The sequence below is a fragment of the Galleria mellonella genome, unplaced genomic scaffold, assembly GCF_026898425.1.
Source record: "Galleria mellonella isolate WM207_F2 unplaced genomic scaffold, CSIRO_AGI_GalMel_v1 utg270, whole genome shotgun sequence".
Lineage (NCBI taxonomy): Eukaryota > Metazoa > Arthropoda > Insecta > Lepidoptera > Pyralidae > Galleria > Galleria mellonella.
Window position 1 is genome coordinate 1,499,186 of NW_026442062.1, and position 17,453 is coordinate 1,516,638.

The 17,453-nt window shown below is 34.0% G+C and overlaps 1 protein-coding gene across 3 annotated transcripts in view; it reads right to left on the reverse strand.

Moving 5' to 3' along the window:
• LOC113509133 (glycine receptor subunit alpha-4) overlaps positions 1-17,453 on the reverse strand; it is a 93,470-nt gene that overhangs the window by 50,939 nt on the left and 25,078 nt on the right. For all 3 annotated transcript variants that reach the window (XM_031907690.2, XM_052895300.1, XM_031907691.2), the window contains exons 3-4: positions 1,780-1,856; positions 665-764 (exon numbers count right to left, since the gene is read on the reverse strand). In XM_031907690.2, the coding sequence (XP_031763550.2) occupies positions 665-764; positions 1,780-1,856 (177 nt within the window). The remainder of the gene's footprint in view (positions 1-664; positions 765-1,779; positions 1,857-17,453) is intronic.

Sequence of the window (17,453 nt, forward strand, 5' to 3'; positions counted from 1 at the left end):
TATATTTTATTAGAATTGAACTTGCCCTTTTATTGAGAAGCAGAATGTATTTTTTGCGAAATAATCACATATCAAATTAATATCGTTTCACAAAATGTTTCAAGTCAATTTTACTTTGATATGAAAAAATATGTGATATTAAAAGACCTGGCGCCGCTGTGCGCGAAACATTCGACTTTTATAAATGAATTTACTCAAACGTTTCATTGTGAAATATTTTGGATTTTTTTTTATTAATTGTCTACTGAAATACAAATTTTCAATAACATAACTCAAAGTTGTGAAACATTTTGGAAAAAATACATATATATTTTTATTTATTTATTATCAACTGAAATACAAATCTTAAATATCTTAAAGTCCAAATCACTTGTATCTTAAAGTACAACTAAACTTTTTTCTATACCGGAGACTTTGTATAAAAGGCGATTGCTTGGGTACCTCTGTCCCATTCGTGTTTCAACCGTGAAGCAGTTGTGTTTGCATGGCTGTGTTTCGGTTTGAAACTATTAATACATAAACAAATATACAGTTAAATAAAATATTAAAATATATAATAAAATATTACATAAATACATACACTATAAATACATATAATACCTACCTACTTATATAAATATACCAATAGCTAATTCTCTTCCTATAAGAACTACTAGTATTTTACCTGAAATCCATATCTTCCACATTTATAGAGTTTACGTCGACCACGTAGATGCTGAATTCCACCATAACTGGCTGTCCTTTGCGTGCTGGTGGACGCATTTCTAAGAAAAAAAAAAATAAGATTAATAAACGCAGTCAATTTTTTTTTGATGGGTGAAAATGGTATGGTAACCCATTAGCGCAGGCAGCTGCGCTAATGGGATACGCTGGCAGAGCACCAGTGAAGGGTGATCGGAGAGAATGAAAACAGGCCAGTTAGCGTATCATGATGAATTCATCATGAAGAATTAATCATGATAGTTTCTAGGAGGTCGACCTGGTTAGGTATATTGCTAGCAATGGGATTTTTAGTCTCCATTACTAACAATCCCTTTCCCCCCCGCAGTCTATGTTCATTGACGAACAGTTGAAATAAAAAGAACAAAGTGTTGGATGTTGCTGTCTCATTTCTTTATGCGGTAGTGAAGACTTTTATCGTTAAAATCAAAAAGTGGCTTACCATTTATTTAGGATGACAGGGCCGTACACAGGGGTATATAGCTTATTTATTATTTATTAGCTTTTACTTTTTTTTTATATAACTTATAATGGCAAACAAGCTGACGGCCCACCTGATGGAAAGTGGTAACCGTCGCCTATAGGTATGAGCAGTACCATGGACTTAACAGAGTATACTGTTTCGCCCATGATACCTCCTATGCGTTGCTATTCCTGAGGACTCAGGTGTTAATCCTCCGTACCCAGTAAATTCACGCCATATCCCACCCTTCAAACCGAAACACAGTCATGCAAACATAACTGCTTTACGGTTGAAACACGAATGGGACAGAGGTACCCAAGCTATCGACTTTTGTACCAAATTTCAAGACATAGAATAGACCACTCCTTTCTTCCCATGGTCATGGGATGAATATGAGTATCAGCGTATCATCATATCAGACATTAGCAATAGACAGTCAATGTCTGATGATATATATATATATATATATATATATATATATATATATATATATATATATATATATATATATATATATATATATATAAATATATATGATGACGATAGTAAGGATTTTCATTACTCATTATTTTTTACTATGACTTTAAAGTACTTACCTTTAACATAGTTTTCCGGTAATACTACTCTAGGCTTTAGAGTGTGATTCCTCTTAGATGCGACATCGTTGCAAAGCCTGTAACAAGAATATTAAGTTAGTCAAAGAATACAGGCATGACTTCTACGAGAATTCTAAATTCAAAAAGATGAAAATGCAATATATTTTTTTTTAATAATCGCGGGTGGTTGGCAAACGACACGACTTAAAAAGCAGCCTTACGTACTACACTCATATTGCAAAGGAATTAAAGTGTGTTCCGGTCCTCAAACGGTGTAGTTGAGTGGTAAATAAGGGTGAGAACCCTTATGTTAGGGTTGTAACATATTAACGCCTTTGTAATGACAGTACTTATGACCGTCTGCAGCATATTATAAGGATTTTTGACCAAATGGTTTGGGCCTCTGGCGTTTCCGGGGACGATCACCTAACGCGTGTTCCATGTCGTTTCTAATATTTACATGTAGAGGTGGGTAATGTATAGCAATGTCTATGTATTTTAGTTAGAGTGTGTATATTTTGGTCAAATAATAGATATTTTAAATATTGGTTATTCAATATATAATGTAGAAATAGAGAACTTGATCGAAATTAAAAGGTGTACATAGATATCCTACCAGTATGGGCGATGTCGAAATGGCTGATGACCTTTGTTCCACTATCAGTGTCCACAAGAAACCAATATATAGATACGGGAGCGGTACTGATATGACCCATGTCTTTTTATATCTATTTAAACTAATATTATAAAAAGGAATAATTAGATTTGTGTTTCTTGTATCAACCGTTAACTGGGGTTTTGCCAGTAGTTGCCACGCTTAGCAGGCGGGCTGGCAACTGCAGTTTGGCTTTTGGTAATGTTTTAAGAGGGACACTGCTGCCCATCCCTCCATTATAAGCTCCCATAGACTCCTTTTACCACATCCATGAGAAAGGATGGAGTCTCCTGTTTTATTCCGCGTAAATACGCGGTTATTTTTGTTTGTAATGAATATAAACTTAGAAAATACTAAACTGATTTCAAGAATTTATTTACTTATAAAGAGCTATATTATGAGAGAGCTATATACTCTCTAGAGTATACTGTGACACCTATAGTAAATTCATGTATTGCTATCTAGTCATCCTCTTTTTTGTCATTAGTATTAAAATATTGCAACTTTAAAATACGATTTTAAGGTTTAATTCGAACAGTAAAAACTTTTAGTTTAAGATAGTTCACTTGAAAATAATTTCCAAACACGCTATCCTACTTAAATGCGCCATGTTGGCATAACAACAAATTCTATTGACGTCATCACTATCAACATATTTAATATACGACTCTAAAACTTAAAGGCATAGAGTTGAAAATTTTATAACGAAATTTTACGTAGTGATGAATGAACAAGTGTTTAAATTACAGGCTAGTGTTAGTTACTGTTTCATAAAATATTTGATACAGATAAATAACTATATGTATACCACGTGGTCCCGGGTCACCAGTTCTTTTCCCGTGGCTATCGTAAAAGGCTACTAAGGGAACTTAATGATTAAGGGATCGATAGCTGTGTTCCGCTTAAAACATCACCAGAGTATTTTTTTATATACAACTTAGAATGGCAAACAAGCTGACCCCATGATGATATACCTGATGATACACAGCTGATGATACCCCCCATGCGTTGCCATTCCTGAGGACTCAGGTATTATTCCTCTGTACCCAGTAAATTCACGCCATATTCCACCCTTCAAACCGAAACATAGCCATGCAAACACAACTGCTTCACAGTAGAAAAACGACAGAAGTACCCAAGCAATCGACTTTTGTACAAAGTCTCCCTCTGGTACGGAAGACGTACATCCGTGACAAGCAGCAAATATTTTTTTTATTATTACTATATCAGCCGTTCATTGTATATTGCTAGCTGTTTCCCCCATAAAGGAGATTTTGTCACTAATTGCTGACTGATGAGTTGACAACCGCAGTTAGACTTTGGTGATATTTTAAGAGAAACGTTACTGCCCGTTTCTCGACCGTAAAGATTCCTTAGTCGCCTCTTACGACATCCTCGAGAGAGGAAGGGGTGGCCCATTCTATGTCGGGTCTAAACGGAAAAATGATATTGCAGCTTGTATAATAAGATTTTTAGCACTAAATTCCTATTTTTTTTTATACAACTTAAAATGGCAAACAAGCTGACGACCCACCTGATGGAAAATGGTAATCGTCGCCTATAGACATAAACAGTACCATGGACATAGAATATACTGTTCCATCGACACAGAATATACTGTTTTGCTAGCAATAAACCCTGTCAGGTCGACCTCCTCGCAATTCCCCCTGAAAAACATAGTAATTTTATTGTTGAATTTGTATGGGCTAACTCAGTATTAACTGTCGATGTATACCGATAGCATATGCAGAGTTACAATTCCATTATCATCCATTAAAAAAACAAATCTTATATATTCAAGTTTCAGATTCTATAAATGTGAGTAAACATTTTGAACAGCTATCCAAATTCCTGCCTTTTATAGATAAAAATTAAATTAGAGTACAATAGAGTAATAGATATATTTATTATTTTCGATCAAATAATTGTAGACTAGACTCTGATCAGACAAAAAACGCTGTTATTGACCTCATAGAGGTCTTTTAACTTGTAAATGTTAGAACTTATTGCAGATTTTAGAAAATAATGAATCATAAAGTTATTCATAGTTGATAGAGTTTGTGCAAACTTAATAAGTTTTTCTAACACTAATTCCTTTTTTCTTTCTTTTTACTATTATAATGTATTTATTCATATCACTATACTGTTTAATTTAGAAATTTCACAAATAATGGATTGGCTCTAGAAAACAAAAAACACTGACTTCGTTCCTGGAAAATGCATTACTTTGATTTATATCTATCTATCTATCTATCTATTTAAGAGCTGCGCTCTTGTCGGTGGAGCTCTTGCCACTCACTACGATTTTCAGCGAGTCTCTTCACCTCTTGATACGACACGACACCAACTTCTTTGATTTATAATTAAAGAAAAATAAGAACCAACTTTAACTGTGACAAAACTAGAGATTTTAATTCAAAATTAAACTACTAAACCTATATTGATATAATTTCTATAGGACCAATCTGTAAGTATTATTATATTATTTTAGATAAAAAAATTCTTAATAGATTTAGAAATGACGGGGATATGAGGTAACAAACATAACGAATCGAGAACCTTCTTCTATTTGGGGTCGGTTGAAAAAATGTCATGTTAATCTACCTTGACATAGTCCAATCTTCTTCTTAGTACATATGGACAGCCATTTTGAAATTTTTCGAGGTCATCATCATATCATTTCAGCCATTATCTGTCCACTGCTGAACATAGGCCTCCCCATAGACTGCTATGAGGCCATTTAGATCATGTAACTGATAAAATGATGATTTATTTATTCAGGTTCACCAACAATTGTTTCCACAAGATATTGTAAATGTTTATACAATTATGGAGCTTAGAACTGAGTGTAACAATTTTTTATAGACAAACACAGTATATATTTATACATGTATAACAGTAAGTACGAAGAAATATATATAGCTTACAACTATTATTAAATGCTTAACAACAACAAGTAAAGCCACCGTATCCATAAGCAGATCCAACAACGACTCATTTTATATATTTATAGACACGTCGTACAAAAGCAATTGGACTATCAAAAATAAAATATCGATCTGGTCACTGCGGCTATTTATAATTTTACAAAATCTTACAATTTGAGAAATTCCAGAACAGTTCTTCTAAATGGAGGTATTAGCGGAGTTATGGGTCCGCGAGTTAATCTAGAAGGGACTCGCAATTTCACAAGGCTTAGTAACTGGGTACAATGTAATTTATATGATCAATGATATCATATTAAGTACTTTAATGTTTGATTATAATTTAATAAAATAAATGCGAGACATAGCTATGGGAAATATTTCGCTAGCGGGCCAAGGCGACACCATCGATTGTTTTATTAGTTGCACGCTATGCTACTATATTTAGAATTTATACACACTGCGTAAACATACATGTATTGATTTTCCAACACGACATGAAAGTATTACTTAATGTTCATTTGTTTTGTTGAAAAATCTTGCCAAGTCTAAAAGTCTTTTGAACTCTGCATTGTATTTAGTTGGTTTAATACTTTTAGTACTCTTAGAAAGAGGAGATACACGATTTTTGTTCTTAACTCTATCAATAATAAAACTAGTTATTACATCTCCATATTTAGAAATAATAGGATCTTCATCGTGCTTCCAATCAAACTGTCTATAATTACTTCTCTCCATCCAAAGGTAGCCTGGAAGAGATTTAGCTTTTAGCGATAAGGTCGCCACACACACACACACACACACGCACACACACACGCACGCACGCACGCACGCACGCACACACGCATACACACACGCACGCACGCACGTATACGTAGTCGAATTAGCCAAAATAATTCTAATCAAATAACCAGTTATATGGAATTCCGCAAAATGACACCTAGTTCTGTAAAATATTAAAATTTATGATTCTATTTATTTGAAATTTGTTTGTTAATAAAAAATAGTCATTAGAAAGTACAGAATCAGTATTTTGTAAACTTATCGATTCTGCTTATTATTTTATGGTAATATAATATTTTGGAGGGAATTATATGAAGCGTCGTTATATTTTTCTAGCTGGCCATAAAATATAATTAGATAGAAATACATTAAAATAAATATAAGAGGGATTTTATATTTTGACATATTGTTAATATGTAATATTATTATTATTACATATTAACAATATGTCAAAATTAAAACCAGTTAGAATATATTTTTATATAGTAAAAATAAAAAATATAATTCATTTTTATATTAAATTATAGTGTTTAGCTTTTTAAACTGTCGATGAGTTATATGGTTATATAACAAGAATGAATACTAGGGTTATATTAAACAAGCACTTATTTTTTAAATTTAATTCAACGAAAGTCTGGGACCTTTCTCTTTACGACTTTTGCTTAGTGCAAATATGTTAAGGACATTCTATCGTAGTTTAATAGCATTCATGAACAATATTGTAGAATGCTTTAAGATTGCTCGCTTATGCTGCTAGAATAAGACTATAGAATATTCCTCGAACGCATTCGCTTGTCGGTTGGCATGGCAACATACATAAATCTAATATTTATACATATATATAAAATTCTCGTGTCCCGGTGTTTGTTACCAAACTCCTCCGAAACGGCTTTACCGATTTTTATGAAATTTTGTGTGCATATTTGGTAGGTCTTAGAATTGGCCAACATTTGTTTTTCGTACCTCTCAATGATAAGGGTGACCCACCCCTAAATATTTTATTTTATTTTATCGACAATATTTTTTTTATTTTACTATGATTTAGCATTGAAAAATACTTACGACTTCAAATTTTCACGCCTTTATAATCAACTCCTGTTTTTTAATCGCGATTTTTATATTCCGCAATAGGATTGCAAGATAGCGAGCGAATATAATAATTGTAGTACGATACATTTTCATGTATAGTTCTCGAAATAATGTATATGGTAAAACAACGTTTGCCGAGTCAGCTAGTAAGTATGTAAAATTTGTGGTCAACAATTTATTTTACATCTAAGTATAATCGTATTAACGAATTTGAATCTAAACTAATATTATAAAGAGTTAAGATTTGAATTTTTGTATGTTTGTTTATTGCTGTGTGACTCCGACATAGAATAGCACATCCCTTCCCTTTTTTTTATACAACTTATAATGGCAAACAAGCTGACGGCCCACCTGATGGAAAGTGATAACCGTCGCCTATAGACATGAGCAGTACCATGGACATAATAGAGTATACTGTTTCACCCATGATACCCCCCATGCGTTGCCATTCCTGAGGACTCAGATGTTATTCCTCTGTACCCTGTAAATTCACGCCATATCATACCCTTCAAACCGAAACACAGCCATGCAAACACAACTGCTTTATGGTTGAAACACGAATGGGACAGAAGCAAACGTACAACAAAGTCCAAAGTCTCCCTCTGATCTCCTTTCCCGTGGGTGTCGTAAGAGACGACCAATAGTCCAGGTTTGGGGCAGCGTACTTCTTTAAACATCATCAAAGCCTAACTGCGTTTGCCAACCCGCCTGCCAAGTGTGGAAACTACTGGAGAACTCATGGGGAGTTCTCCAGTAGTTTAAGGGAGTGGCCTTTGATCAGCAATGAAAAGTTAACGGCTGATGTGATATTGATGATGATTTGTTGTCATGGATAAACCACATTCTACAGGGGGTATCATGGGCGAAACAGTATACTCTGTTATGTCCATGGTACTGTTCATGTCTATAGGCGACGGTTATCACTTTCCATCAGGTGGGCCGTCAGCTTGTTTGCCATTCTAACTTGTATAAAAAAGGGGGAGGGGGAAGTGATTGTTAGTAATGCAGACTATCAGTCCTATCGCTATCAATATACCCTATCAGGTCGACCTCCACGTGGTCCGCCCTGGAAACTTTCCTGCTGAATTCCAGGTGTATTCATCACGATGGGCTAACTGACCTACCCTTTCATCCTCACTTATCATCCCTCACTGGTGCCCCGCTAGCGTATACCGTTACCGTTAGCGCAGGCGGGGTTGCCATTCTATTATCATTCATTGAAAAAAAAAAACTCATTCTACAATAAGCTTACCTTACCAGCAAGTAACATAGGTTATATTTGATTAAACAAAAGACGCAAAGGCGATGCTGGAGCAGTCTTATATAAAATGGAAAATGAATTTAATATATTATGTAAAAGGAGAATTCGAAACAATTGTAATAAAGCATTAATTGCATTTCAAGTACTTGCTGATGGCAATGAAATACACATTGTATTTCAGTAGTAGATCTAGAGTACAAAAGCATCCAAGCAGATAATAGAACTACTCGTTCGCTTGTTCTATTCTAATTTCTGTTCATGTTCTTTTGATCTTTTGTTCTAAATACGTATATGTTATTTTTTTTTCTGCCTTATTTTATCTGCTGTTAATTTATTATCATTAGAATTATGGTTGTGTATTATGTATATATGTATTTGTGTATGTAAGTATAAGTAAGCATATATATACCTACTTAATACCTACCTACTTAATTTTCTGCTTGCCTCATGGTTGATTGGTAGACGCCATTAGGTGTTAAGTTCGCCATATGTACACTTACTTCTTTTTATGCAACTTAGAATGGCAAACAAGCTGACAGCCCACCTGATCATAAGTGGTAACCGTCACTTATAGACATGAGCAGTATCATAGACATAACAGAGTATACTGTTTCGCCCATGATACCTCCCGTGCGTTGCCATTTCTGAAGACTCAGGTGTTATTCCTCTATAACCTGTAAATTTACCGCCATATCCCACTTCAGACCTAAACATAGCCATGCAAACACAACTGCTTAACGGTAGAAACACGAACGGGACAGAGGTGCTAAACGATTTTTGTACAAAGTCTCCCTCTAGGGGGGGGAGGGATCGTTAGTAATGCGGGCTACCAGTCCCATTGCTAGCAATATACCCTGTCAGGTCGACCTCCACGCAGTTCCTTCTGGAAACCATCATGCTGATTTCCAGGTGTATTCATCACGATAGGCTGACTGACCTGCCTTTATTCATTATTCACCTATCACCTCTCACTGGTGCCCCGCCAGCGTATACCGTTAGCGCAGGCGGGGTTATCACTTCATTCATCATCCATTAAAAAAAAAGTCTCCCTCTGGTATTTTTAATGATGTATTGAAGTTTAAATTAATAGTATATATATATATATATATATATATATATATATATACATATAATAAAATAAATTATTATATGCTCTTTGTACATTTGGTAACTGCATTTTTAGACAGATCTTTAAAGTGTTTGAAAACAGCTAACAGTTTGTGCATGATCCTAATTATTGTTAATAACTCATCCATATACAATTTTTAAATGAACTGTCAGAGTAAATATAACTCTAAGTTATATACACTCGTTGTTTTAAAGTGAGTTAACACAATCCACAACTTTTGTGACCTTGACCTCTACCTTTTATGCTGTTTCAGTAATTTAATTTTTTGAATGAAAACACAAAAGGAATGTTAATACTACTAAAGGTTTTTTTTTATGTTAATAGACACCTTTCCTAGAACTAAATAAAGCCAATCTAAGAAACAGACTTTTCCAAAGGCAGACTTTTGATTTTTTCTAGTTGGCCTTGTGTTTTAATATTCTACATTGTATTTCTAGACCTCATTTTCTGGTTTCTTTCTGAGATAATATTTAACCAAGACACGCAGTTTTTTTTTATGGGTGAAAATGGTATGGTAACCCCGCCTGCGCTAACGGGATACGCTGGCGGGGCACCAGTGAAGGGTGATAGATGAGAATGAAAACAGGCCAGTTAGCTCATCATGATTAATTCATCAGGAATTAACCATGATAGTTTCCAGGGGGAACCGCGAGGAGGTCGACCTGGTTGGGTATATTGCTAGCAATGGGATTCTCAGTCTCCATTACTAACAATCCCTTTCCCCCCAAGACACGCAGTTAGGCTCGTGCTCCAGTCATAGTCGCTCATGAATCGATCACGAATTGATTCCGAAACCAGTCGAGCTTTTTCGATCTAATTACACGTAAGTTAAACTGGTAGTTATTAAATTAAAACACAATATTTAAACTATTAGCAATAGGTAAAATTATTCTGAGCGACTAAAAATAATTGTAATATTTTTTTATTATTGCATTTTTAACATTATGTCAACTACTTGTTTCATAAAATAAAGATTAATACAAGGTTTCCTGGAAGAGATCGCTTTTAGCAATAAGGTCGCCCATTGTTTTCTCATTGTTATTATTTTTGGTAATTGTTTATATTTATAATAAGTTTACTATTGTAATCTTTTGGAGAAAACAATAAAGAGTATCTATCTATCTAATATATAAAAAAATTACCATAAAAAATCCTTGCACATAAATAGTACCTACATACCTGTCGTAGTGACTAGTCTTGTCGTGACCACTACATGGCATCACATTGAAATATTAGCAATTAAGAAGCAGGTGTGTAGGTAATATTTACCTGTAAGGATTTTCCATCGTCTTAAATCTCAATGGTATATCGATCAATCCATCAATACATACGTGTATAATATAATCGTAACTGGTCGTTGTCTATACATGGAAGATATATAAGAAAATCTATCAAGGAGGGGCTTTATGAACGCAATATAATCCAAAACAATGATTTTTAGAATTTTTGTCTGTTTGTCTGTACAATTGTACGCGCTAATCTCAGAAACGGCTTAACTGATTTGAATGAGGTTTTCACTAATACATTGTGGTTTGCTCCACTTAGTATTTAGTGTTTGTTTTATTTAAATTAGTTCATAAATAAATAAGGTATATTAATCTATAGAATCGCACACAAAATCTATAAAATAACCGATTAGTTGAATTGGCTGAAACTTTATGTAGGTTATATTGTATATATCATATTTTAACTCAAAGGATATTTTATATACCGATTCATATGGGTAGCGCCGTGGGAAACAACTAGTTTAAAATATGTTTAAACAAAGCGAAAGTTTAAAACTAACTAAAGATGAATATATTTCCATTTCTTCGCTTTTTCTGCATTCTTATATATTATATATATTTTTCTTCAAGGATTCATTTGAAATTATTTATTTATAAAACTGTATTTGAATCATATAATGCAACTTTTTAAAATTTACAATAACAAAAGTACTTGGTACACAATACGAAATATATCTAGTTCGCTAACAAGAGTGTCTTTCAAATACGTATCAAGTTTATTTAAACTTATAAACTCCAACTCCGGATCTCTAGTTTACATATTTTATACGAACTTTTAAATTTCTATATTCCTTTGGTTAGAAGATAAAAGTTAACAGACAGACAAATAATGTTTTTATAAACTTACAAATTCCAACTCCGGATAGTTTACATATTTTATACGATCTTTTAAATTTCTATATTCCTTTGGTTAAAAGATAAAAGTTAACTTACACTAACAGACAAATAATATTGTTATAAATTTACGGTATTGTGTGTTAGAATTTTGTTTCGAATAAAATTAAAGTCTCATGAGTTTTTACATGTATAAAAGTTACACATCCTCTGAAGGTAATGTTCTACCAGCAAAATTGAATCTTTGCACCCACGAAACATGGATTGAAATAAAATAAAAGATTCTGAATTTCTCGAACAAACACGGCGCATTCAGCTGTTGAGTTAGTTCGTGGATTCCAAAGTTTTAGTAGTTCCTGAATTTTAGTTTCATGAAATTTTTGTTATGTTCTACCAGCTTTTACCCACGTCTTCGTCTATGTGATTAGGATATGTTAAATGATCGATTTAGAAAGTAGTTTATATTTTTCTTCGTTCTATGTAGTTTTTTTATTACATGGGGGGCAAACGAGCATGCCGCTCAGCTAATGGTAAGCGACTGCTACCGCGCATGATCGCCCGCAACACCAAAGGCATTGAAGGTATACTGCCGGCCTTTTAAAAACGAATATGCCCTATTCTTGAAGGTTATGATGTCGTATTGGTTCAGAAATACTGCTAGTAGAAATTGATTCCAAAGAGTGGTTGTGCGTGGAAGAAAGTGCCTTGAAAAACGCACGGTGTAAGACCGCCACTCGTCCAGAGGGTTGATATGGAACTTTAGTTTGTAGTGAGTAAATAGATAAAAAATAGACTAACTTTTATATTTATAATTTTAGTAACAATATGGACAGTATGGGTGGTGGGTATTTTTAGAGAAACCAAATTTTACACCCAAGTACTATAATAATTTAGACTAGGCAGAAAGGTTTTGAAATATGAAACGTTTAGATGAAGATTATTTCGAATTTAATTTGTAATTCATAATTAAAGTATCTGTATATATTGTATATCTAAGTGGCTATTTAATTTTGTTTGTAGGTATTATAATTGTTTTTCAAGTCAGCAACCTAGCTTGGATCGCGTGATCAAAGGTTCAGTCAATCCTGTTTGTTAATTCATAATGCAAAGTTTTAGCTACTTTTGATAACAGTAAGGTACAATTCTGTCATTTGTTTCTGTTAAATGAACAAAATATAACATAATATCTGAATAAATAATAAGCTGTCTTGAAACAAATAACACTTTAAGGAAAATATACTTACAATTGTGATCTCAAACAGCATTGTTCTACTTAGCCATTGTAGTGTATTAATTAACGGTTTGACTTAGCTTTAATTCTACGACTCTATTTGGCAAAAGTCCACTGTTATCTCTAAGATTGATTAGTTCTATTGATGCTATAAGTAGATTTCACAGACTATATTGTGGTCTTCACAATACACCTCATGTGTCCCTAATCCTGCGGAGTCACCAATCCTAAGATGTTATTCTTCAATATTCGGTTTTCTCACTGATATGTCTCATCTTTGGAAATGGAAACACAAATATTCAATTACTGTTTCTCGTTGGAAATACGTGTAATATAGAGTCATGTGAGATCGCCTTTTATATAAAATCTTGCTCTAGTAGGCTATGTTGTGGTATCAAATCCGTTTTTGCCTTTTGTTAAAATGATTTAATCTATTAGTGTAATGCATCTAGCCCGATGTTACTTCTTTTTTTATACCACTAAGATGGCAATCAAGAATACGATCCACCTGATGGTAAGTACGCGCAATATCAGTGGCATTACGCGTGGGTTACCGACCGTAAAGAAAGCTCTTCATCCCTTTTTGAAGAACTCAATGCTGTAATTTCTTGGAAAAACCTCGATAGAGCGCTCATTCTATAACCTGATCGTTCTACCTCTAAGATATGGGGGCGAACTCCCTGCCAATGGCGACTTGTACGACGATAGAAAATGCTTTATATTCGGTTATTACATATATGGAAAAAGAGATATTAAATCGTGATTAAAATATATAGGAAAAAAAAAATTTCTATTTACTACTTAATTTAACGTAACTTAATCAGTATATTTATAGATATTCTGGATTGTTATCTATTATTGTATCTCTTATACCCACACACGTCTTGTAGCATGCATAAAACTTAATTAAATCATTAGTGGTTAAACTTTATGTAAAAATAACTGCTTTATAAAGATTAATAGGTAAAATATTATCTGTACTACTGTGTTGTTTCTATTTTTGTTTTCAATATTTGCACGCTTGATCTAAGTAGATTTTTTAAGGTTTAATTTATAAGATCAAATGTTTTTGTTAAATTATACTATTATAATTATTATCTGCTCTCTTGTCGGTGGAGCTCTTGCCACTCACTACGATTTTCAGCGTTCTTCAGCTCTTGATAAGACACAACATCAACTCCTTCATCTGTCTTGATCAATCTTCAACATTCTTGATCTGCCTGAAGTAACTATACCTTGGCCTACCTCTTCTCCTTTTTCCTTCTATCTTGTCTTCTATTATAATGTTCATAAGTTCGTCGTGTCGTATCAAGTATTCCAACATTTTTTCCCTTCTGTACTCAATAGTTTTTATATTTTGTCTCTTTTCCTTTACCCTAAGTAGGACCTTCTCATTATCAATTCGATCTCTGCAACCAATTTTCTTCATTCTTCTCCAGCACCACATTTCAAATCATCTGTACTACTAGAGAGCCTATATTTATTTCTGTGAGTATGTATACGATAAAACAGGACTGGCTCAGCCTAGTATAGGAATAAATGCTAAACTTTATGCTTAAGCAAACATACTTTGATAATAAATATATTTTTACTTTTTTCTTTTAATTTTATAAATGTATTTTTATTAGCAGTTGCTGTTATGGGTACCTTAAGCCATAGCACAACGATGTCAATGTACCAACTTTTAAAGTGAACAATTACCTAAAACGTGATATACCCAATTTATTAATAGAGTTTGTAACCTAAATAAAACTTAAAATTACACCAATATAAAGTTTTATTTAGGTCGCTCATGTATCTATAAATTATTGGATATAAAATGGCTAAAATATGATGTGTACTATAATCATCACAATGTATTTACAGTGCAGTTCATGTGGGGGGAAAGGGAGCGTTAGTAATGGAGTTCGATAGCCCCATTGCTAGCAATATACCCTATTAAGTCGACCTCCACGTGGTCCCCCCTGGAAACCATCGTGAACAATTCTTGTTAAATTCGTCAAGATGGGCTAACTGATCTACTTCATCCTCACCTATCATCTCTCACTGGTGCCCCGCCTGTGTATACTGAAAGCGCGGGCGGAGTTACCATTCCATGATAACTCATTAAAAAAATAAGTGCAGTGCATGTATGAGGGTATAGGCGATAGTCACCATTTTCTATTAGCTCCTTTGCTATTTTATGTTGCATAAAGTTACTTAGTTTTAACTTAACAGCATAATTCTTTCACATATAAAATTTTATATCACTTCTACTATCTCGCTTTGCTACAAAACTGAGAAAATGGGCTAACTGTGAACTACCCGCATACAAATAAGTTTAAGAACTTCTCAGTGAACCAGACCGTAAAACCAAGGAATGATGTTTTCTGTAACTTTTTTATTGTTCATGTAACCTTTGTTTTTTAATGTAGGTATAGGATGAAATATATTTAGTGAGCGACTGCCTGTTGAGGCAAGAAATTACTTTCAATTGAAATTAACAAATCTTCACTTTTATTTTACATTCACACAACTTTTTTTATGCAAATTAGAATGGAAAACAAGTTGACGGCCTACTTGATGGAAAGTCGTAACCGTCGCCTATAGATATGAGCAGTACCATGGACATAACAGAGTATACTGTTTCACCCATAATACCCTCATGCGTTGCCATTCCTGAAGACTCAGGACCTCTGTACCCTGTAAATTCACTATTATATCCCACCCTTCAAACCGAAAAACAGCCATGCAAACATAACTGCTTCATGGTAGAAACACGATTGAGACAGAGGTGCCCAAGCAAACGATTTTTGTATAAAGTCTCCCTCTGGTAAAAAATACTGTCTTTGTATTCGCTGAAAACATATTCATACATCAAAGTTAAAAGTTAGCCGCGTATAATATGCACCCTTAACTTTCAACTTCATTTATATATTTATATTTTATTGTACACAAAAATTACATCGTTATAATTTATTTTGAATAAAGATTTATAACAGGCGAGCTTAACTCTCTCAGAGTTCTCTTCCAACAAACATTTAAATAAGAGGTTCTTATTCATAAGGGTCACTTTTGCATTTAAAAGACCACCTCAAGTAGACTTTTATGGGAGTTAAAATATATTTTCTTCTTCCTTCCTCCTTACTGTTGGTTTCGAGGATTTGTTGAGGGTCTCGAGATACATTAAATCTTAAACAGCAAATGTTTTAAATACAGAATATACAGAATAAAATACAGAATTACAATGGGCGAAATAATAATAATAATAAAATCGAAAATCTAAATATTACGTTTAACCTTCAAATAAACGTAAAAATAAATGTGTACCCCCCTTGGGTGTAAATACCGGCCGGCGCCTAATAATTATTCCCAAGATAGATTAAAAACATAAAAGGTGGCGTGTACAAGTAGTCCATTTCTAATCCTTATCGGTGAAGGTCTACAGCGTTAGATTACACTGGCCCTTGCCTCTTATCTAACCTTAGATAGTCGCGGTCAGGGAATTGTGAAGTGTGAACTTGACCGTTTTATTTCGCAAGTTGTTTTATGCCGCTTTTACACAAGGTGAATTCGAAATCGTTAGTGACCTTAAAGCAGTTTCTACCAGTAAAACTCGACATTGTCGAAGAAATAACGGTTGAAAAATTATACAAAATTATCATAGAATGGGCCACCGCTCCCTTTCCCATGGGTGTTTTAAGAGTCAACTAAGGGAATTTACTGGACGAGAGATAGGTCCAGCAGCGTCCCGCTTTAAGCATCACCAAAGTATAGCGATTATCAATACGCCTGCAAACGTGGTAACTATTGGCAAAACCTCCACCCCACCACCAAAACCAGTAGGGGGAGGTCTATGTGAACATAGATAGCAGACAGTTAACGATGATGATATGATGAAAGTAAACTAACTTTACACTAGCTTTGGTTACTAATAAGACCGCAATTTTCCTGTTTTAAGATACAATACACGGCGTGTTCAGCTTGTTAGAATATTGAGTTAGAATGGGAGACGCAAAGTTTTTTGGCGGTTTTGAATTTTTTATTCACGTAATTTCTAAATTATTTTCTATCTATAGCAAGGCTAGATTCTCACGTCTCGCTAAAGATTTCGGTTTCACTTGTATTATTTGTCTAAATATCTTTATTGATTAAATCAAATTATTGTACGAAATATTCAACGCTAGTAGCATTGTTTACTATTAACCCAGTCAATAGTATTCACTTCACATCTTGAGGATTGGCTAAAAAATATATACATACATGCTCCACGCCTGTCTCTCATTAGGGTAGGCAGAAACAATGGAACGTCAAATGCTACGATTCAAACAAACCTCTTTCGCTTCCTCCACATACATCAATCTTTTCATACACGCTCGCCGGTTACGGGTACATTTAATTTGGCCCTTCTTCACCACGCCGCCTATTTGGTCGACATATATCTGTCTAGGAGCGGCCCCTATCGACATCTCCATACATTCTTACTCGACAGAACTCTTTAAC